The 21,859-nt window shown below is 51.2% G+C and overlaps 1 protein-coding gene across 2 annotated transcripts in view; it reads right to left on the reverse strand.

Moving 5' to 3' along the window:
- The window catches only part of ANKRD27 (ankyrin repeat domain 27), a 59,534-nt gene that overhangs the window by 30,970 nt on the left and 6,705 nt on the right, over positions 1-21,859 (reverse strand). For both annotated transcript variants that reach the window (XM_084770809.1, XM_084770810.1), the window contains exons 2-12: positions 20,404-20,536; positions 11,945-12,055; positions 10,352-10,508; positions 9,316-9,470; positions 8,493-8,552; positions 8,354-8,407; positions 8,178-8,243; positions 7,112-7,188; positions 4,807-4,928; positions 3,618-3,696; positions 2,112-2,244 (exon numbers count right to left, since the gene is read on the reverse strand). In XM_084770809.1, the coding sequence (XP_084626935.1) occupies positions 2,112-2,244; positions 3,618-3,696; positions 4,807-4,928; positions 7,112-7,188; positions 8,178-8,243; positions 8,354-8,407; positions 8,493-8,552; positions 9,316-9,470; positions 10,352-10,508; positions 11,945-12,055; positions 20,404-20,505 (1,116 nt within the window). In that variant the 5' untranslated portion in view covers positions 20,506-20,536. The remainder of the gene's footprint in view (positions 1-2,111; positions 2,245-3,617; positions 3,697-4,806; positions 4,929-7,111; positions 7,189-8,177; positions 8,244-8,353; positions 8,408-8,492; positions 8,553-9,315; positions 9,471-10,351; positions 10,509-11,944; positions 12,056-20,403; positions 20,537-21,859) is intronic.

Here is a 21,859-nt window from a genome sequence, read left to right on the forward strand (position 1 = left end):
TGCTTGCAGGGTGACTGACAGCTGAGCTGCTTAGGGCCAGAGAAACATCAAAGGCGCCATACAACAGGTCAGTCGGGCCTCTTTTTCTCAAGTCCAGCATGCCTGTTGATGTCAGGCGTGACATCATGTCATGCGTCAACCATGAGAGGTAGAGCTCCCAGGACTAAACCTGCTGGGAGGAACAAGTGCTCGGAGCAGCGGTACAAGCCAGAGGATCATGGGAAATGAGCAGATGCTGTAAGAACTCGGAGCCTGGCATGGTGGTGCATGCTGCCAGCTCAGCAGCAGGGCTGGGAGCAGGAGGTCAGCAGCCGAAGCAGAGATCTCACCCCCAGCACCGAGGGCTCAGGATGTAGCACAAAAGAGTATAGCATGCTTAAGGACCCAAGATCCACCCCAGCGCCACCTCTCCAAAACCAAGAAGCAAACGAGAGAGCAAGGCAGACCAGGAGTGTGTAAAGACAAAGCAGGCAAATTATGTATGTGTGTGTGTATATATGTGTGTGTGTATATGCATATATACACACAATGTATATACATGTATACACACACATATATACACACACATATCTATATCTATATCTATATCTATATATGGCTGGAGAGATGGCTCAATGGTTAAGAGCACTTCCTGCTCTTTCAGAGCACCTGAGTTCAGTTCCCAGCACCCACTTCAGGTGGCTCACAACTGCCTCTAACTGCAGTGCCTTGGGAACCAACAGCCTCTTCAGGAACCTGCACACACATAGCACACATACACAGACACACATGCACATAGCACACAGACACAGACACACATGCACAGAGCACACAGACACAGACACACATGCACATAGCACACAGACACAGACACACATGCACATAGCACACAGACACAGACACACATGCACATAGCACACAGACACAGACACACATGCACAGACACACATGCACATAGCACACAGACACAGACACACATGCACATAGCATATAGACACAGACACACATGCACATAGCATATAGACAAAGACATACATGCACAGAGACACATACAGACACACATGCACATAGCACACATACACAGACACACATGCACATAGCACACATACACAGACACACATGCACATAGCACACATACACAGACACACATGCACATAGCACACATGCACATTAACCAGGGGTGGGAGGTAGCACATTCCTGTAAGCCCAGCACTCTTGAAGGCAGAGGCAGCAAATCTCTGATTTCGAGGCCAGCCTGGTCTACAAAGGGTGTGCGGGACAGACAAAGCTACACAGAGAAACCTTGTCTCAAAAACAAAAACAAACAACGGTGCTGGGATTAAAGGTGTGTGCCATCACGCCCAGCTTGCTGTGTGTTATTTATTTACAGGTCTTACTACCTGTAGCCCAGGCTGAACTCAGACCCATTCTCCTCTTTTATTTACAATTACTTTCTTTTTCTTTCTCCTCTGTCTTCCGACACAGTGCCTCACAGTAAACCCTAGGCTTATATGGAACTCACCACGTGATCTGGTCAGCCTCAAACTCACAGCAAGTCTCCGGCCTCAGCTTCCTAAGTACTGGGATTACAGCCATGCTCACTCTTCCGGCTTGGAGATTTTTCTGCCGAATTTTACCACTTAATCTCTCACCATGTAGTAAGACGGCCCAGCGGTGAAATCTCACGACTCTCCGCCATTTACATAGAAACAGAACCCATCTCTCTCACCGAAGCCCACCAACCAAGCAAGGAAACCACAGTAAGGTCACAGAGTCCTCAAACCGCACACATCAATCATCATCTCTTGCCCATCCCCCTCGCCACGTCCAGATGTGCCGCATCCGGCTTCCTTTCCCACACGCGCATGCGCGCGCGGGCGCAGTCCGGAAGATGACGGGATTAACGAAGAGTGTGAATCCCGTCGGTAACGCACCAGTTTTTCACAACTAATTAGGGGCTTAATGTTCAGTTTCTCGGGGAGCTCTCAAGCTTCCTAACGGCTAAGAAAGCTGAGGCTCCAGTCCTGGGGATCACCAAAGAACACCCATCCCCTCACCCCGACTCTCTACTGGGCCCCACCCCCCACCCCCGACTGGCCACAGCAAAGGGTGGCTCAGCGGGGAGATCTTACCGGCGCCTTCGTGGAGAGATTTCCTTGACGGATGTATTCGATCGCAGCCTCGACGGAGGTCAGGCAGTATCCCAGCTCATCCTTGGCCGAGCTGCTAAATCTAAAGTTTTTGATGTAACTCAAATTTGCCATCCTAACCAAAAGAAGGAAAAGGATTTTTTTCCCACTGGATAATGGACACTTAAAACACTGCTGACCTGGATGGCTGGTTAAAGAGCTCAAGTCTATTCCCTAGCGGTGGGGATCAGGTATAACGGCCGCTTCCACCTTCATCCCACTGCAGATGCGTGTACAGTTAGGACAAGAAAGGCTGGCTATTACAAAGGTGGAGAACGGCCCCCATGCTCACGTGCTTGGATGCTTGCCCCCCCCCCCCCAGTTAGTGGAACTGTTTGGGGAGGAATGGGAGGTGTGGCCTTGTTGGGTTGGGTGTGGCCTCTTTGGGGGAAGGTGTGTCCTTGGGGGCGGGGCTTGGAGGTTTCAAACCTGGGCCAAGAGTTCCTCCTCGCCTCTTCCCTCCTTCCCTCCCCCCTCTCTCTGCCTGCAGCTTACATATCATGTGAGCTCTCAGCTACTGCCCCAGCGCTCTGCCTGTTGGCCTGTCGCTATGCTCCCTGCCAAGATGGTCATGGACTAACCTTCTGAAACTGTACCTACGCCACCACTTAAATGTTTCTTTTATAATTTTCTTACTGATAGTGTCTCTTCACAGCAATAGAACAGTAACTACAAAAGTTGGTTATTGGGGGTTTTGGTTTGGTGTTTTGCAGACATTTATTTTTCACTACGTAGCCCTGGCTGCCCTGGAATTTGCTACGTAGACCAAGCTGGTCTCGAACTCTCAAGAGATCCACCTGCCTTGGCCCCCTGAGTGCTGGGATTAAAGGGTGAGCTGCCATGCCTGGCTCGAAGGCTAATTTTGTGAAGTGTGGTTTCCGGTTGGGGGGAGCTGGTGTCTGCTTCCTATACAGCAGTGGACTAGCTACATACTTCCTAAGTTGATACAGGAGCTCTCTAGGCCTCAGTTTCCCCTTTTATCTCCTGACAGAGAGCCACCCCTAAAGGTCAGAGGGGAGAGACGGCACTGCTCTTGAGAGGTACATCATTAAAAGCAGCTCTGCTGGAGTCATCCCCACAATTCAGAACCCACAGAGCAGCCCTATTTTAGAGTGTTTTATGCTGGACAGTTCCTGCAATCCCAGAGCTCAGCGCTGAGGTGGGAGAGCCAGAGCTGGAGGCTAGCCTGGGCTACAGGAGAGACCGTCTCAAAAAAGCCTAAACAAGCCGGGCGTGGTGGCGCACACCTGTAATCCCAGCACTCGGGAGGCAGAGGCAGGTGGATCGCTGTGAGTTCGAGGCCAGCCTGGTCTACAAAGGGAGTCCAGAACAACCAAGGCTACACAGAGAGACCCTGTCTCAAAAAAACAAAACAAAACAAAAACCAAATAAACAAACAAACAAAAGAGCCTAAATTAGTAAAGAGTATTTTAACAACAAGAACGTTACCAGTTCGGGATCTCGGTTTTCACAAGCAGGTACAACAGGACAGGAAGAAGATCGTCAGCACACATGGTCTCCACGGTCACTGCAAACACACAGGGCCATAGTCTCCGTGAGACACGGGCGGAAGGAGGGACACACAGACTCTCCTCCGACAACCAAGACCAAAGCCGCACTGTGGGAAAGCCATACTCCAGGCAGGAAACACCATAGTTTCCTTGCCGGTGTTCTGAACAGCTGTTAGAGCGAAGGGGATGAAAGAATGTACGGTTGGCTGGGTGAAGTGCCACATGCCTGTCATCCCAGCTTTTGGGAGTTCAAGGCGGGGGGGGGGGCAGGGGGGGGCCAGGGGGAGGACTCTGAGTTCAAGACCAGCCAGGACCTCACAGTGAGCACCTGTCTTAAAAATACAAAGAAAAAAATAAAAAATAGAAAAAGGAAGAAAGAAAGAAAAAGAAATCCCAGCACTCAGGAGGCAGAGGCAGGCGGATCGCTGTGAGTTCAAGGGTAGCCTGGTCTACAAAATGTGTCTAGGACAGCCAAGGCTACACAGAGAAACCCTGTCTCATAAAAAAAAAAAGAAAGAAAGAAAGAAAGAAAGAAAAAAAAAGGTAGGTGAGATAGCACACACCTGTAGCCCCAGCAAGGGGCAAGTTGTGGCCAGCCTGGGCGACATGCGACCCTGTCTCTAAACATCAACAATGAAACCTAACTAAGTAAATGAGTAAAATCAAACAAAAAGAACAGACCACGGATGTCCTGGACACCTCTGCTACTCTGTCCCTTCAGAGACTGGACTTCCGGAGACAGTTCACAGACCCATCACCACAGCCCTGGGTTGCACCCACCGCCACCCTCACCATTTGCTTGCTTGTCCCACGCAGGAGCCTTTGGGGAATGTTCTTCAATTATATGTAAGCTTTCCTTTACTTCCTTTATCTTAACTTTCCTCTCTAGCGCTGTTGGGGATGGAAACTTGAGTGAAGGGGTTCATGCACGCCCCACAAAAGCCTGATCACTAGGTGACAAACCCCCAACTCCTACTTTACTTTGGATTTTTTTTTCCCCTTGCTATATCCAAAATGAGGTGAGATAGCTTAACTGTCAGCTGGACCTCCAAATACCCACCCCACAGGCTAGGCAAGCTGAAGGCCCTACCCCCCCCACCCAGGGGGAGTCCCTTGCCAGCACCGACCTCTCCGGCTGGGGGACTGTGTCATGATCTGCACCACTTTCCGCAGACATAGCAGCTTCTGCTGTGGGGACGCACACTTGTTCAGCTGTCCCAGCTCTCTCTTTGCACGAGGGATATTGAAGCTGGAATTTAGAAAATGGAAACTTCAGGCCACGGTGGAGGGCCAGGCCACGGAGGAGAGCCAGGCCACAGGTGGAGGGCCAGGCCATGGTTGAGGGCCAGGCCATGGTTGAGGGCCAGGCCACGGAGGAGAGCCAGACCACGGAGGAGGGCCAGGCCACGGAGGAGGACCAGACCAAGGGTGGGGGGCCAGACCACAGGAGGGCCAGGCCACGGAGGAGGACCAGACCACAAAGGAGGGCCAGGCCATGGAGGAGAGCCGGGCCACGGAGGAGGGCCAAGCCATGGCAGAGGGCCAGGCCATGAAGGAGAGCCGGGCCACAGAGGAGAGGCAGGCCACGAAGGAGAGGCAGGCCACAGAGGAGGGCCAGGCCACGGAGGAGAGCTGGGCCACGGAGGAGAGCCGAGCCACAGAGGAGAGCCCTACTGTTCTCGTCCTGGTCATATCCCTGCTTAGGCATTTCTCACAGCCTCAAAGGACGTCCAGAAAAAACAGACCGAGAAGTACTTTAACACAGGTCAGTGGCGGTCTACTCAGGTTTGCGGACAACAGAGCTTCACTAGTAATTCAAAAATATAAAAATCCAGAATCCTAACCTAGTGGTGCAGGCCCGTGAGCCTGGCCGGCAGTTGGGTGGGGGGTGCATAAACTTTCCAAGTTCAAAGCCAGCCTGGGCTACTAAGTGAGTTCAAGGGCACCTGGATTACATAAGGAGCTGTTATGCCAAAAAACCATGGGCTGGAGAGATGGCTCAGTGGTTGTGAGCATGTGTAGCTAGTTTGTTTCTTTTTTTTTTTTTTTTTTTTTTTGGTTTTTCAAGACAGGGTTTCTCTGTGTAGCCTTGGCTGTCCTGGACTCGCTTTGTAGACCAGGCTGGCCTCGAACTCACTGCGATCCGCTTGCCTCTGTCTCCCAAGTGTTGGGATTAAAGGCGTGCGCCACCACTGCCCGGCTTTTTTTTGTTTTTGTTTTTTGAGACAGGGTCTCTCTGTGTAGCCTTGGCTGTCCTGGACTCGCTTTATAGACCAGGCTGGCCTCGAACTCACTGTGATCCGCTTGCCTCTGTCTCCCAAGTGGTGGGATTAAAGGCGTGCGCCACCATGCCCAGCTTGAACATGTATAATTCTTGCAGATGACTGGAGTTCGAATCCCAGCACCCGCTTACAACCGCCTGTGACTCTGGCTCCAGGCAGATCCAACCCCTCTGGCCTCCGAGGGCACCTGCCTTCGCATGCACGTACCCACACAGAGAGACACATACACACACAAGTCAAATAATAAAATACAACTTTAAAACAGCAAGGCGCTGGAGAGGTGGCTCAGTGGTTAAGCACTGACTGCTCTTGCAGAGGACCCAGGTTTGATTCCCAGCACCCACACGGTAGCTCATGGCTGTCTGTAACTAATTCTAATCCCAGGAATTCTGAGGTCCTCTCCTGGCCTCTGAGGGCACCGAACACACGTGTGCACATACATGCAGGCAGAACACTCATATGCATTAAGATAAAATTAAAATGAAGGAAAACAACTTTAAATGGCAACAAAAAATAACTTACATTTTAAAAAAGATTTATTTATTTATTATTATGTATACAGTGCTCTGCCTGCATATACACCTGCAGGACAGAAGAGGGCACCAGATCTCACTATAGATGGTTGTGAGCTCCCATGTGGTCGCTGGGAATTGAACTCAGGACCTTTGGAAGAGCAGCCAGCGTTCTTAACCTCTGAGCCATCTCTCCAGCCCGTAACTTACGTTTTTAAGAGGCCCAAGATGGATATATTCCGAGTGAGGAGAGGAGCACAGACCAACACTTTAGACACTTTTTATCCTAATGGAACTCAGCTGGCTGGGGAGGGGCCCCTGAGCTGGGTTCTCTAGGGTGGCGGGGAGGGCGATCTCTCTCATGTGGGGCCCAGCTGAGTGAGTCACACGCCCGCCTGGCGACCAGTTATACTAAACCCTGCTCCCCTTAGCTCCCAACCTGGCCCACAAACACAGCTACGACGCAGTCATAGGTCAACGTCGGCCATCTGTCATCAGTTGGGAGCAAGCGCACAACTCCTTGGTTGTAGCCACATCAAATCCGTGGCCACGCCCACTGCCGACTCAGTCCCGCCGCCTAAGTGGCTGACGTGCCAGCCGCAGACGTGCTAACCTTGTGAAACTGTGGGAGCTGTTACCTGAACTCCGGTTTCACGCCAATGTCTCTCTGCTGGAGATCTTGAAGGCTTCTGGTGATTTTGTTAAAGGCGGCATCCTGGCAACAGATTTGAACAGGCTTCAGATTTCTTTTAAGATTTTTGTCTGTAGCCGGGCTCAGTGGCGTACTCCAGTAATCCCAGCACTCTGGGAGGCAGAGGCAGGCGGATCGCCGTGAGTTCGAGGCCAGCCTGGTCTACAGCGTGAGCCCAGGATAGCCAGGACTAAACAGAGAAACCTTGTCTCGAAAAAAACCCAAAGATTTTTGTTTGGTTGGTTTTGAGACAGGGATTCTCTTTGTAGGCATGGCTGTCTTGGAACTCAAAGACAGCTGCGTGAGAGCTGGGATTAAAGACATTAAGACTTACTGTTAATTCATGTGTGTGTGGGTGGGTGTGCATGTGTGTGTGACCTATGTCTGTGCACGTGACTGCAGGTATGCACAGAGTCCAGCAGGAGGTGCTAGGTCTCCTAAACCTGGAGTTATGGGAGGCTGTGAGGCGCCCTCCATGTGTGCTAGGAACCAAACTCTGGTCCCCTGCAAAAACGGTGTGTACTTTCTTCCCCCCAGAGACACGGTTTCTCTGTGTGTAGCCTTGCCTGTCCTGGACTCGCTTTGTAGACCAGGCTGGCCTCGAACTCACAACGACCCGCCTGCCTCTGCCTCCCCAGTGCTGGGATTAAAGGCGTGCACCACCATGCCAGGCCACCAGAGATCATTTTTAGGGCTAGTGGTACTTTGTGTGGGGAGACATCTTCTAGTCCCTTACCCCGCCCCCTTTCCTCCTGGCCTCTTCTGTGTGTCTGTCTGTCTGTCTGTCTGTCTGTCTGTTTGTCTGTCTGTCTCTCTCTCCCTCCCTCCCTCTCTCTCCCTCTCCGCCCCCTCCCTCCCTCCCTCCCCCCCTCGCCTTGTTATGTAGCCCAGGCTGGCCTGGAAAGGAGCAATCCTGCCTACACTCTTAATGGCTGCACCAGCTCTCCAGCCCCTAAGCATCAAGTCCCTTAGGTTAAGGCTCTCATTGTGGAGAACAAAGGCTGCAAACTCACCTCGCTGGCCTCCATGGTCCCCACGTATTTAAAGATGAGGTCGTAAATATCGTGATGGACGTACATCTGTGGAGTGGGCAGAGGCAGGCTTGGGGCGTGTGTCGGGGGGTGGGGGGGTGGGGGGGGGATGGGACGACACAGAGCCTCCCAGCCACCACCCTCCCCTCTCTCCTTACCTCTACTGCCTGCTTCATCAGGTTCATCTGGGCCTCCTGCCTGGCAAGAACCTTCTAGAAACCCAAGAGAAAGGCTGGTTGAGAGTTGGGATCTGCGCACATGCCAAACTGCTGTTGTTCTGTTTAGAGCCCTGCTTACCAAGTGTGAGTCCCGGAGAAGCTGCTGCAGGCATTTGGTGTGGAGGGCATTTACGGAGTCCTGTGCGACACAGAAGACAGAGAAGAGACCCTTCTTACCACAAGAGCCTGGGTGCGACACACACCCAAAGGTGCCGGGCTCTAGGAGACGCGCAAGCTTCATCAACTCATCTTTTTGTTTGTTTGTTTTGTTTTTTTGTTTTTTTATTTTTTGAGACAGGGTTTCTCTGTGTAGCCTTGGCTGTCCTGGACTCACTTTGTAGACCAGGCTGGCCTCGAACTCACAGCTATCCACCTGCCTTTGCCCCCCCCCCCCCCCCCCCCAGTGCTGGGATTAAAGGTGTGCGCCACCGCAACCGGCCTCAACTTCTTTTTTAAAGGTGTTTAAAGGGAAAACTTCTCCTTGGGGCTAACATAGACGACAGGGGTTTTAGCGTCTTTATGATACTCATTTTTAGATTTGTCAAAGATTTTTTACTTCCTGAAGGGCCTTATGCTACTTGTACAGTAGTAGAAAAGTTGTTTTTAAAGATTTATTTATTATGCATACAGAGTTCTGCCTGCATGTATACCTGCAGGCCAGAAGAGGGCACCAGATCTCAGTATAGATGGTTGTGAGCCACCATATGGTTGCTGGGAATTGAACTCAGGACCTCTGGAAGAGCAGCCAGTGCTCTTAACCTCTGAGCCACCCCTCCGGCCCCGGTAGAAACTGTTTTAACAAAATTTCCAGCCAGTGGCGTTCCGGAGCAGACAGAGTAATGCACGGCTCCTGAGTGAGAGAGAGAGCCGCCAGCCAGGCAGAACAGGACGCGGCTACTAACTATGTGGTGGCGGAGGCTCTTTCTTTCGCATTCTCTGAACGTCCGGTGGAAAGACGCGATGTTCTTGTCAAACCTCTCCGAGTGTCTTCCCAAAAATTCCCTCACGTCTTCAATGGTTTTCAGGGAAAAGGGATCCGAGGGTGCTGAAGGTTCTTCTGAAAAAGAGACTGAGGGTCAGGCTGGCTACAGTTTGCGTGGTCTCCTGACCGATGGCGGGGTGTGGCACCCTTTCCCCTGTTCCAGAAGAGTCGAGCCCTAGCTTCCGAGAAAGGATGGCACGGATCAGGGAAGAAGGTAAGGCGGCAAGGCAGTCTCCTCGTTCCAAACATACTGCCCAAGGGCTGGAGAGATGGCTCGGTGCTTAAGAGCACTGACTGCTCTTCTGAAGGTTCTGAGTTCAATTCCCAGCAACCACATGGTGGCTCACAGCCATCTATAATGAGATGTGGCGCCCTCTTCTGGCGGGCAGGGGTACATGCAGGCAGAACACTGTACATAATCAAATCAATCAATCTTTAAAAAAAAAAAAAAAAAAAACATACTGCCCAAGAAGAGATGGGATTATGAGTGACCCTAGGTACGACCCATAGGAATGAGATGAAGCCGGTTCCGGAAAATTCGGCTTCGCGGTGCATTTGGCACAGGGCCTGCAACTGGTTGAATAACGCCACAAAGTTAAACCCTGAGGCTGAGCCCAGACACAAAGCCAGGGTTGCAGCTCCGCATGGCACCAGGGAAAGGGGGGGGGGGGGTTAGGGGGGAGAAAGGATCGGAGTGGTGAGGCCTCCTGTGAACGGACCACACCGCCTGGAGTCCTATCATATCAGCCACGGGAGCCGTAGTCCACGCCTTACCAAGGGAAGACTTAGATCAAGTCCCAGAAGGGACTTTTTATAAAGTTAGGGAGCTCTCTAGTGGGCTCTTTCATATTTTCTGTGTGTGGCATTCAAGCATTTAACAGCCGAGTGAGGGGGGCAAGGAGGTGCGCATGCGCAGTTTTCCTTGTCGGGAGAAAACGGCTTTTCTCCCTGGGTACCTGAAGTGTCTCTCTTCTCCAGAGGATGCGCGATGCAGAGGATGCTGAAGCTTTCTTCGTTTTCGTTGTAGAAAGTCTCTTCAAAGAGGACGGGCACAGAGAGAAGGCAGGCAAACCCGGCCCCTAGCTTAATCCTGTTTCCTTCAATGAGGACATCCTAAAAGCAAGAACAAATCACTGGACCAGCCTGGGGTGGCAGCCACCCAGAACCCCTGGCAGCCTCCTCCAGGAAGGTGCTTAGGCAGGGAGAGCCACTCCACCGACTGTGGGTTAGCTGGACACGTGCCTAGGCAGCGGAACAGAGAAACGCTGTGATCGCTACGCGCCAGGTCCCATGGGCCACACGGGGTGACAACATGAGCAAGCTCAAGTGATGACCCTCACCCTCTCAGATCCGCCACAGTACCTACACGCTCCAGATGCGCAGGCCCTGGGGCCAAACTGTAGATCAACCCCAGTGATAAGAGTAGTTAGGGTGGCCTGGACCCCTAGCCGTGCATCACTTGGGGGGTGGGGGGGCAGCTGAGGGCAAATGAAATGTCAACCTCTTACATCCCATCTGCTGCCATTAAAAAAAACAATCTTGAGGGCTGGAGAGATGGCTCAGTGGTTAAGAGCATTGCCGGCTCTTCCAAAGGACCGGGGTTCAATTCCCAGCATCCACATGACAGCTCACAACTGTCTGTAACTCCAAGATCTGACACTCCCACACCAATGGACATAAATTAAAATTAAATGAAATATAAAAAATAATAAAATAAAAAAAATCTTGAGCGGGGCTGGGGGGGGGTGGCCCACGCCTTTAATCTCAGCCCTCAGGAGGCAGAGGCAGGTAGATCTCTGTGAGTTCGAGGCCAGCCTGCTCTACAAAGAGAGTCCAGATCAGCCAAGGCTACACAGAGAAACCCTGTCTCAAAAAAACAAAACAAAACAAAGAAACAAAAACACCAAAAACAAAACCCAAAAAATCCCACACAAACTTGCACGCCTTTAATCCCAGCACTCGGGAGGCAGAGGCAGGTGGATCGCTGTGAGTTCAAGGCCAGACTGGTCTACAAAGTGAGTCCAGGACAGCCAAGGCTACACAGAGAAACCCTGTCTTGAAAACAAAACAAAACAACAAACAAAGCATACACATGGCTGGGCATGGTGGTTCATGCCCGCAATTTCAACTCTTGGGAGAGGCTGAGGCAGGGGGTTCATGCATTCCAAGCCAGCTTGGGAAATACGGCAAAACTCTATCTCAAAAATAAATAAATACGGGCTAGGCGCAGTGTTTGCACACCTTTAACCCCAGCACTCAGGAGGCAAGGGCAGGCTGATGTCTGAGTTTAGGCCAGGGTGGCCTACATAGTGAGCTCACCTGACAGAGCAGAGCCTGCATCCTAGTGACTGTTACCAGGGCCCTCTGTCTCAAAGGCTCCCTAACGAAGGCAGGGGTCCCATAACCCTTTCCAAATCTGCTAAGTACACGTGAAAACCAACATTTGAATGCCAACGAGGGGAAAGGCTGAGAAACAGGTTCAGCTTGCCCTTGGTCTGCCCTACCCCCCCTGCCCCCCATCAGCCCTGAGCCAGAGTAGAAAAGAATACCTTTCCATTTAAGGTCTGAAAGTGTCCTTCCGTGGGTACCAAAATGTAGGACTCGAATTGGCAGGAGGCCTGCACACTGCTGGGCAGACTTCCTCTGCAGGGTACTAAGACCTGGAAAAAGAGGCGGGGTTAGCTAGCGCTCCACAGAGTCCCCTTTGACATCTGCAGTTCAGTTGGGATGTCTCCAAGGAGCCTCAGCTGGAATCTGTCACACTGGGGAACTGCAGCATCACTTGGAAACTGCTCTGGTTAAGGCTGGAGGCGTGGCTCGTTATGATTGGCAGTGAATGCTTTTACTCTCTGAGCCAACTCACAAGCCCTGACTTGTTTAATGTCTTTCTCTTATTAAATATTCTTCTGAGACATGGTCTCCCTGTTACGTAGCCCTGGCTGTCCTAGAATTCACTCTGTAGATCAGGCTGGCCCCGAACTTACTGAGACCCACCTGCCTCTGCCACCCAGAGCCGAAATTTAAAGGCGGGCGCCACAGCGCCAGGCTCCAACTTGTCTAATTTCTAATGTGTAAATGTAGACTAGGAAACGATATAGAGATCCCCACATGTCCTTTATCCAGCTCCAAAAATTAAGAATTCACATGCCGGGCATGGTGGCGCACACCTTTAATCCCAACACTCGGGAGGCAGAGGCAGGCGGATCACTGTGAGTTCGGGGCCAGCCTGGTCTACAAAGTGAGTCTAGGGCAGCCAGGGCTACACAGAGAAATCCTGTCTCAAAAAACCAAAAAAAAATAAAAAATAAAAAAATAAAATTAGGAATTCAGTGGCCAGGCATGTGGCATCTCTATCTATACCAATCCCCAGGTTATTTTTGAAGCAAAACCCAGAAAATTACATAAGGTGGAGAAGTGACTCATCCGTATATATATTTTAGGAATGCATTTCTGGACAAGAAGGCTTCTTTTAACAAACAGAACATGGGGCTGGAAGACCGCTCAGTGGTTAAGAGCACACACTGCTCTTGCAAAAGGCCTGGGTTCAATTCCCAGCACCCATGTCAGTCCGTCACCTCAACCACCTGCCACTCCAGCTCATGTGGACCCAGCGCCCTCTTCTGGCCTCCGGGGGGCACTGCACGCACACGCACAAACCAGCACACAGACCTGCATATTTACACATAACTTTTGCAAAATGAAATTAAAATAAAAAGCACAACCACGATGCATTATTACGCCCCAATGCCCGCTCCAATTTGTCTAATTACCTCTCAGTTTTTCTCTTTTCTTTTTAAAATCATTATTTTAAAAGGATTTAAAAAAAAAAAACTTTTATGTGCGCGAGAGTATTGCCTGAACGCATATCTATGAATTGCATGCACGCAGCGCCCACAAGGCCCCCCGGGAAGGCGTTACAGACCACCACGGCTCCATGTGTGTTCTGGGAACTAGACCCAGACCCCCTTAACCAATGGGCGCCTCCTCCAACCCAAACGTTTAACTGCTGGTATTCTTGTCTTCACGGCTCATATTCCGGAAGAGTAAAACTTTCATTTTGTGTGCTTAAATTCTATTCTATAGCTTTTGCTGAATCCTCTGTGAGTCCCCAGCACTGAATTAAAAAACAGTAGCATGTGGCTGTAAGCCCAGTCCAGGCAGGGGGTCAATCAGTGCAAAGTCACCTTCAGTAATTGGAGGGCAACCTGAGATAATGTCTCAAAAAAAAAAAAAATATATATATATATAATATACATAATTTTACACATTTGAGATAGATAGATATATAATTTTACATATTTATTTATTTGATTTAACTTTATTTATTTTGCACGTGTGCTTGGGTGCCCAATGAGGCCAGAAGAGGTTGTCCAATTCCTTGAAAGCTGTAGTTTGAAAAGCATTTGTGAGGCGGCTGACATGGATGGATGCTGGGATCTGAACTCTGGACTTCATGATTGAGCCTCAAGTGCTCTTAACTGCTAAGCCATCTCTCCAGACCCCTCAGGTCTGAAATCTTAATTAAAAAATAGAAAGAGGCCGGGTGCACACACCTTTAATCCCAGCACTCGGGAGGCAGAGGCAGGCAGATCCCTGTGAGTTCGAGGCCAGCCTGGTCTACAAAGTGAGTCCAGGACAGCCAAGGCTACACAGAGAAACCCTGTCTTGAAAAAAACCCAAATAATAATGTAATAATTTTATTTAATATTAAATGGATAATATTTTGTTTACTATTACTTATCATAAAATAATATGTTGATACATATTAATACATTAGTTATATATAATATGTTTATTATATTATTAATATTAAATAAAATTATTATCATCATTATTTAAAAATAAATAAAGGAGCACCTCTGGGTATCAGCCTCAACATGGGAAACAATTTCCTGCTCCACGGGGCCTCACAACTACATAAGGACTACAGCTCATACTAAACACAGGCTGAAGAGGACCGGAGCAGGAGCCCTGGAGGTTTCCATGTCAGACTCAGAGGCTTTGGATGGCACCGTCCATGCACGAACAGTCCTGCCCCAAGCCTTCACCTGGCCTCTGTGGGACCAGGGACTTCTGCCTGTTCTGAGAAACTCCATCCTGTTCGCTTGGTGGGGCCCACCTTCCTGCGCCTACCACCCACCGCGCTGGATTCACGTGGCCAAGCGTGTAGGGTACAGTAAGTGACATACATTCGTTGACTGAACAGGGGACCCCCTCCAATTTCAGATACTTGCCCTTCCCCGGTTTCCTGACAGGCCCGGAAAGGAGGCTAACCCCTTCCCACTCCAAGGGAGAGGACACCCTGCTACCCAAAGCCTCACACCACTGCTCTATAGACAGCCCCAAGCCTTCGGGTTTGTTTGTTATTGTTATGTTTTTGTTGTGTTTTGTTTAGTTTGAGACAAGGTCTCGCTATGTAGCCCAGGCCAGCCTGGAACTCCTGGTGCCGACCTGCCTTCTTTTGATCTTTCTGACAGGCAAATGTGTACATCCTCCAGGTCTCACTGGGAACCTGGAGCCAGCGCTCCACCTCCTAGTGAGAGTGACCCCATCATGCCGTAAGCCACCACCCGGCTGCTCTTCGCACAGGAGTGCCCTGAGACAACGGCCTTCCCACAGCGCGGCAGTGCTCGCCGAGCCCAGCAGACTCAGTGATGATGATCAGGCGGCTGTTCCCAAGCCTGGTGCGCTGGAGCCTACAGTCACGTGTGCTGCTTTGACACGAGGTAGTACCCGAACCTAAGCCTGCATCCGTTCCGCTACGCTTATAGTCATTATAAAGTAGGAATCTAGGGGGGCTGCAGAGATGGCTCGGTGGTTAAGAGCACTGTCTGCGCGTCCGGAGGTCCCGAGTTCGATTCCCAGCAACCACATGGTGGCCCAGAACCATCTGTAATGGGATCTGATGCCCTCTTCTGGTGTGCAGGTGTGTACACGCAGGTAGAGCACTCATACATAAAGTAAGTAAATTTTTTTAAAAAATAGGAAGTGGTGGGTTGTTGACTTAAGACAATGCAGCCTATCGGAAGTGCCCCCACAGCTCTGTAAACAGCCCTGAATAAATTAAATTCATTTTACTCATCCAGATGAATGTAAATGAGTCAGGGTTGGGGGCGGGGGTGGGGGGTGGGGTTGCTGTCTCACCCTGGGGGTAGATCTTAATTATATATGTCTCCTACGAAGTCAGGAAACAGCAGCCCAGGGACAAGCGTGCCGGCAGACAGGCCTGCCCAAGCCCCAGGTGCATTATCAGCCTGGATAATAAGCGCAGAGGTGGCTATTAGAACAGCGTGGGTGTCACGGGTCGCGGTGACTGGAAGAGGAGAGAGAGTGGGAGAGCAAATGTCCATGGTGCGACCAGGGGACGGGAAGACCCACTCCAGGGATGGGTCGGGCTCCCTCTCCCATACCCATGCTGCTGCGGACTGGCTGAGAGGAAATCACACCAGTGCGGCAGTAGGGAGGAGCGGGAGGGACGGCTGATAGTACAGACTTACATTTGTTATTCCATCGTTTTACTGCATATGTGTATGCCTGTGCACTGCACGCATACCCTGCCCACAGCAGCCAGAATTGGGCGTCAGACCCACTGGAAATGGAGCTACAGGCTGTTGTGAGCCATCAAACCTGGGTCCTCTGTGAGATCAGCCAGAGCCATCTCTCCAATCCTGAAACAATTTTACTTTACTTTACTTTATTTATTTATTTATTTGTTTGTTTTGGTTTTTCGAGACAGGGTTTCACTGTATAGCCTTGGCTGTTCTAGACTCGCTTTGTAGAGCAGGCCGGCCTTGAACTCACAGCGATCCACCTGCCTCTGCCTCCCGAGTGCTGGGATTAAAGGCGTGCGCCACCACCCTGCCCCCGGCCCGAGACAACTTTTAAAGTGGTGAGTTTGTATCTTTCTTAGAAGTCCCATGGTTATGGTTTGAAGCTGAAATCTCTCCCACAGCTCACATCTTAAATACTTTGTCTTGGGCTTGCACTGTTTTCTAGAAGCCTGTGGAGCCTTTTGGAGGTGGAGCCGGGCCAGCAGAAGGAAGGCCTCGCAGGAGGGGCCTGGGAAGGTCGTCGCTGTTTCCACCCAGCTCTGGCCCCGCCCTCTGCTTCCTGGGCCTCCGTGACATGTGATATGGAGATGTCTCTGCCAAACACTCCAGCCATCCTGACCAGTACCATGCCTTTTGCACAGTGTGAAACTGTGAGCCCAAACAAACCTTTGCACCTCAGATCACTTCTGTCAGAGGTGCCTTTGTCACAGCAACAAAAAAAGCTACTGCTATCCCGATAGAGGGCTCTGGTCTCCAGAGACGATTCTAGGCGGGCTAATTCCTGACCCCTGTGGCCAGCTCCCAGGTCAGAAACGAAGCCCTAATGTCTGATACCATGTTCCTCCGTCAGAAGTGACAGGAAGGATGGGGAACCTTCTAGAAGCAACTGGGATATTCTATGGCTTCACTTACTAACAGGCACGTGGGTCGCATAGCACAGTGGACAGCTGGGGCCCACTTGCCCACGCCGTGAACCACAGCGGGCCACCCAGCTCCGGCCCCACGCTGAGCATGCTGGGAGAGTCGTTCGTTCATGGTTGACCACTGCAATGTGGCTATCGGGAAGAGGTGGAGTGGAGTCCTATTTCAAAAGATGGGGCTGGACATGCTGGTACACATCTAAGATCTCAATGTTGAGTCTGGGTCCTCACCACCGAGCCCTCTCTCCAGCCCCTTATTTGTTTCTTTACTTATTTACTGGGCTTTATGAGACAAGTCGCAGACTCACTGGTTAGCCTCAGCCTACCTATCACATGTTTGGGTTACTGGCCTGTTTTGTCATACTCTGCTCCTAGTTTATACATACGTACATACACACATGCATGCATACATACTGAATTCTATGGCTTCCAAAATCAAAATTAAAAAAAAAAATCTCTGGTCAAAACATAATGAAAAAAAAAAAGTTAACTATAAAACGGAGAGCCAGCTTCAAGAAAAGCAGGCTCCCACGGGCAGAAATGAGGCGCTGGCTACTTCTGGGTTTTTTTTTTTTTTTCTGGAAAAGGCACCCACAACCAGAGGTTGATCTGAGCTAACCAAACTTCTCCTTGGGTTCGAAGCCCGGGAGGCCTGACCTGAGCACTCACCACAGGAGGAGAAGTGAAAGGGCTGCGTGAGGTGAGAGAGAAACAGCGACTTCCCAAGCCGAGCCAAGCACAACACCAACGTGCTGACACATTCGACTTAAAATGAAAATTAAAAACAAACAAACAAACAAACAAACGACAGCAGGGTGTAGTGGCGCACGCCTTTAGTCCCAGCACTCGGGAGGCAGAGAGCCCTGGGGTGGCAGGCTAGCCAGGCCAGCTGCGTAGGTGTATACTAACCCAATGAGAGACCTTGTACTGAAAAAAAAAAAAAGTATATAATGTCTGAGAAACGACACCTGAGGCTGTCCTATGACCTCTGCATGCAGATATATGTGCCTTTCTCATTCGCACAAGATACCGGGGTTGTTCAGTGGTAGAGCACCTGCCTAGAATCCCCCAGTGAGGGGCGGGGGTGGGGGTGGGGTACAGTGGCTCAGTGGTAGAACATTTGCCTAGTATGTACAAAAATCCTGATTTTCCTCCTTGACACTTGGGGGGGGGGGCAAAAAAAAAAAAAAAAAAAGAAAAGGAAAGGGAGAGGAAGCCCATTGTCCTGGTTGGGTTTTTGTCAATTTGATGTTATCTGAAAAGAGGGAACCTCAAGTGAAACAGGCTTCCATCAGAATGGCCTGTGAGGCACTTTCCTTATCAATGATTGACATGGGAGGGCCCAGCCCACTGTGGGCGGGGCCACCCTGAGCAGGTGGGGGGGTGGGGGACGGGCTGTATAAGAAAGCAACTAATCAAGCCACACAGAGGCCAGAAAGCAGCACTCCTTCGCGGTCTCTGCTTCCTGCCTGGACTTCCCTTCAGGACAGACAGAGATGCTAGCCAGGTCAACCACTAATGTGAAGAAGGAAATCTCCCCACCCCGCCCCGCCCACGTATTAGAGGCCAGGTAACCAGCTGGTGGTCCCTTGGAGGAGGAGGGCCTGGACGCTTAGAAGGTGGGGGGCCTGACTGGCCAAAGCACGCTTGGGTACCACACACTCCCACCACTACGATGTCTGCCTCAGCACAGACCCAGCGTCAACAGTCAGGATAAGGACAGAAACCTCTAGAACTACTAGTCAAAAATTAACTCTTCCCCCACCAGGTGGTTTACTTGTTAAGCATTTTGCCACGATGTCAAGAAAAAGTAACAAAAGCTCCCAACCCAAACACTGGGAAGATCTGGGACACCGACACCGAGAAATCCCTCTTCCACAGCTCAGGGCTCATGAAACCGTATTGAAGACAGGGCTGTGCTTCCTGAATCGATGAGCAATCAAACAACCCCCTCCCCCTGCCCCTGGAAACTGCCACAGGCCAGCCTGGTCTAGGTAATTCCTCAATTGAGACTTATTCCTCAGGTGATTGTAGATCGTGACAAGATGACTTTTTTTGTTTTTGTTTTTGTTTTTGTTTTTGTTTTCTGTTTTTCAAGACAGGGTTTCTCTGTGTAGGCCTGGCTGTCCTGGACTCACTTTGTAGACCAGGCTGGCCTCGAACTCACAGCGATCTGCTTGCCTCTGGCTCCCCAGTGCCGGGATTTAAAGGCGGCGCCACCACGCCCGGCAAGATGAGGTATTTTTAATCAATTATTAAGTTGGTGCTGAGGGCAGAAAGCAGTAAGGACTTAACCAATGAACAGGAAGCCCTGCAAGTTGCCGTTGAAAGCTAACCACGCCAGTACACGTGAATTCCACGGAAGAGCATCCAGCTGAGCAGTTAAGGACCACTGAGCACCTGGGGAGGACCATGATACCTGCCTTGTGGGAGCACCCCCCCTTCCCGGCCAACAAGGAAATAAGAGAGCGAGCCGAGTGCCAGGAGACAGGTAAGGCCCATCACAGACAAGGGGTGAGACTCTGGCGACAGGATGACAACCCAGCTGTGCTGCCTAGTCTTTTTTTTTTTTTTTAAGATTTATTAATTACTATTACATATACAAGTGTTCTGCCCGCATGTACACCTTCACACCAGAAGAGGGCATCAGATCACATTATAGACGGTTATGAGTCACCATGTGGTTGCTGGGAATTGAACTCATGACCCTTGGAAGAGCAATCAGTGCGCTTAACCTCTGAGCCATCTCTCCAGGCCCCCGTGCTGCCTAGTCTTATGTCAGCTTGAAAGAATCATCTGGAAGGAGGGAACCTCAATTGAGAAAATGCCACTGTAAGACCCAGCAGTGGGGGCACTGTCTGAATTAGTGATTGATGGGGGGGGGGGGGACGGGCAGTCAGTCCACTGTGGGCGGTGCCAGCCATGCACTGGAGGTCCTGGGTTCTCTAAGAAAGCAGGCTGAGCAAGCCACGGGGAGCAAGCCAGCCAGCAGCTCCCTCCATGGCCTGTGCATCAGCTCCTGCCTCCAGGATCCTGTCCTGCTTGAGTTCCTGTCCTGACTTCCTTCGGCTATGAACAGTGATGTGGAAGTGTGAGCCACGTAAACCCTTTCCTCCCCAACGTGCTTTCTGGTCACGGCGTTTCGTCAAAGCAACAGAGAACCCTCGCTAAGACACCAGGCTTCAGTTTCTAGAGGCGTCAGCCAGGCAGGAGCTTCAGGTGGGCCCTCAGTGCTCATGCACACATCCCGCATGGCATCACCCACGAGGGGGGGGAGTGCACAAGGTAGCTTTGTAACTGACTTCCTCTAAACATCAGTGCTCACACTTGAGGGCAAGCCTTAGGACCGGAGGGGGGACGGAGGGGGAGAGAAGGGGGAGGGGGAGGGGAAGAGGGGGAGGGGATGAAGGGGGAGGGGGAGGAGGGGGAGGGGGAGGGGAGAAGGGGAAGGGAGGGGGAGGGGGAGGAGGGGGAGGGGGAGGGGAGAAGGGGAAGGGAGGGGGAGGGGAGGAGGAGCAGGGTGGGGCAGAGACTTACAACGCCATGGGTCTGGGCCACCTTGCTGCACAAGTCCGGGCGCCACTTCTGAAGGGCCAGGTAGAAAGGGTTTTTCAGGAGATCTTCATCATACAGAGCCATATGGACTTCAGGGGGCGTCCAAGAGAGCTTCCTGGAACGAGGGAGGGAAAAGCTGTGAACAGGGGCAGGGCCTCACTGTGCACAAGCCAACCCGGAGCTCGTTTTGTAGACCAGGCTGACCTCAGACTCAAAGAGATCCATCCACCTGCTTCTGTCTCCCAAGTGTTGGGATTAAAGGCTTTTGCCACCACACCCAGCGTTGCTGGTTGTGCTTTTTTTGTCTTTTTTCGCACAAACCCACGTGTGCATACATACATTACACACACACACACACACACACACACACACACACACAGCTTTAAGGACTGAGCCCAAGGTCTGTGCTTGCTAGGCAAGCATCCTTCCAACTCCTAAATGCCCAACTCCTTGGGTTTTGTTGACTTTTACAGCAGAGTCTCACTATGTATACAGTTCAACCTGACCTCAAAATCAGGATCCTCCTGCCTCAGTCTCCCCAGCTCTGGGACTGCAGTAAGTAGGTCTGCAACGCTACGCCCAGTTTTCTCCATGGTTTTCCATCCTGAGCCAGCCCCGTGGCCTGCCATAACTGGCCATGATGTCTAAGCATAAGGCTTGCTTATTTCACCTTGATTCTCAAGATGCCCCAAGGACAGCATGCTGGGAAACAGCCCACGCAAGAAAAGAACACTGGGCCGGGCGTGGTGGCGCACGCCTTTAATCCCAGCACTCAGGAGGCAGAGGCAGGCGGATCGCTGTGAGTTCGAGGCCAGCCTGGTCTACAAAGTGAGTCCAGGACAGCCAAATCTACACAGAGAAACCCTTGAAAAACAAACAAAACAAAACAAGAAAGAAAAGAAAAGAAAAGAACACCGAGCTGGGCAGTGGTGTTGCACGTCTTTAATCCCTTAATCCCAGCAGAGGCAGGTGCATCTCTGTGAGTTCAAGGCCAGCCTGGTCTACAAAAGTGAGTCGAGGACAGCCAAGGCTACACAGAGAAACCCTGTCTTGGAAAAAGGAAGGAAGGAAACCATGGAGAAGAGAGAGGGGGCGCCCATGTGATCTAAGGAACACAGGCAGGCAGGAACACAGGCAGGCAGGAACACAGGCAGGCAGGAACACAGGCAGGCAGGAACACAGGCAGGCAGGAACACAGGCAGGCAGGAACACAGGCAGGCAGGAACACACAGGCAGGAACACAGGCAGGCAGGAACACAGGCAGGCAGTCACACAGGCAGGCAGGAACACAGGCAGGCAGGAACACAGGCAGGCAGGAACAAAGGCAGGCAGTCACACAGGCAGGCAGGAACACAGGCAGGCAGGAACACAGGCAGGCAGGAACACAGGCAGGCAGTCACACAGGCAGGCAGGAACACAGGCAGGCAGTCACACAGGC

The sequence above is a fragment of the Acomys minous genome (genome assembly GCF_964271855.1).
Source record: "Acomys minous genome assembly, chromosome: 20".
Classification (NCBI taxonomy): Eukaryota; Metazoa; Chordata; class Mammalia; order Rodentia; family Muridae; genus Acomys; species Acomys minous.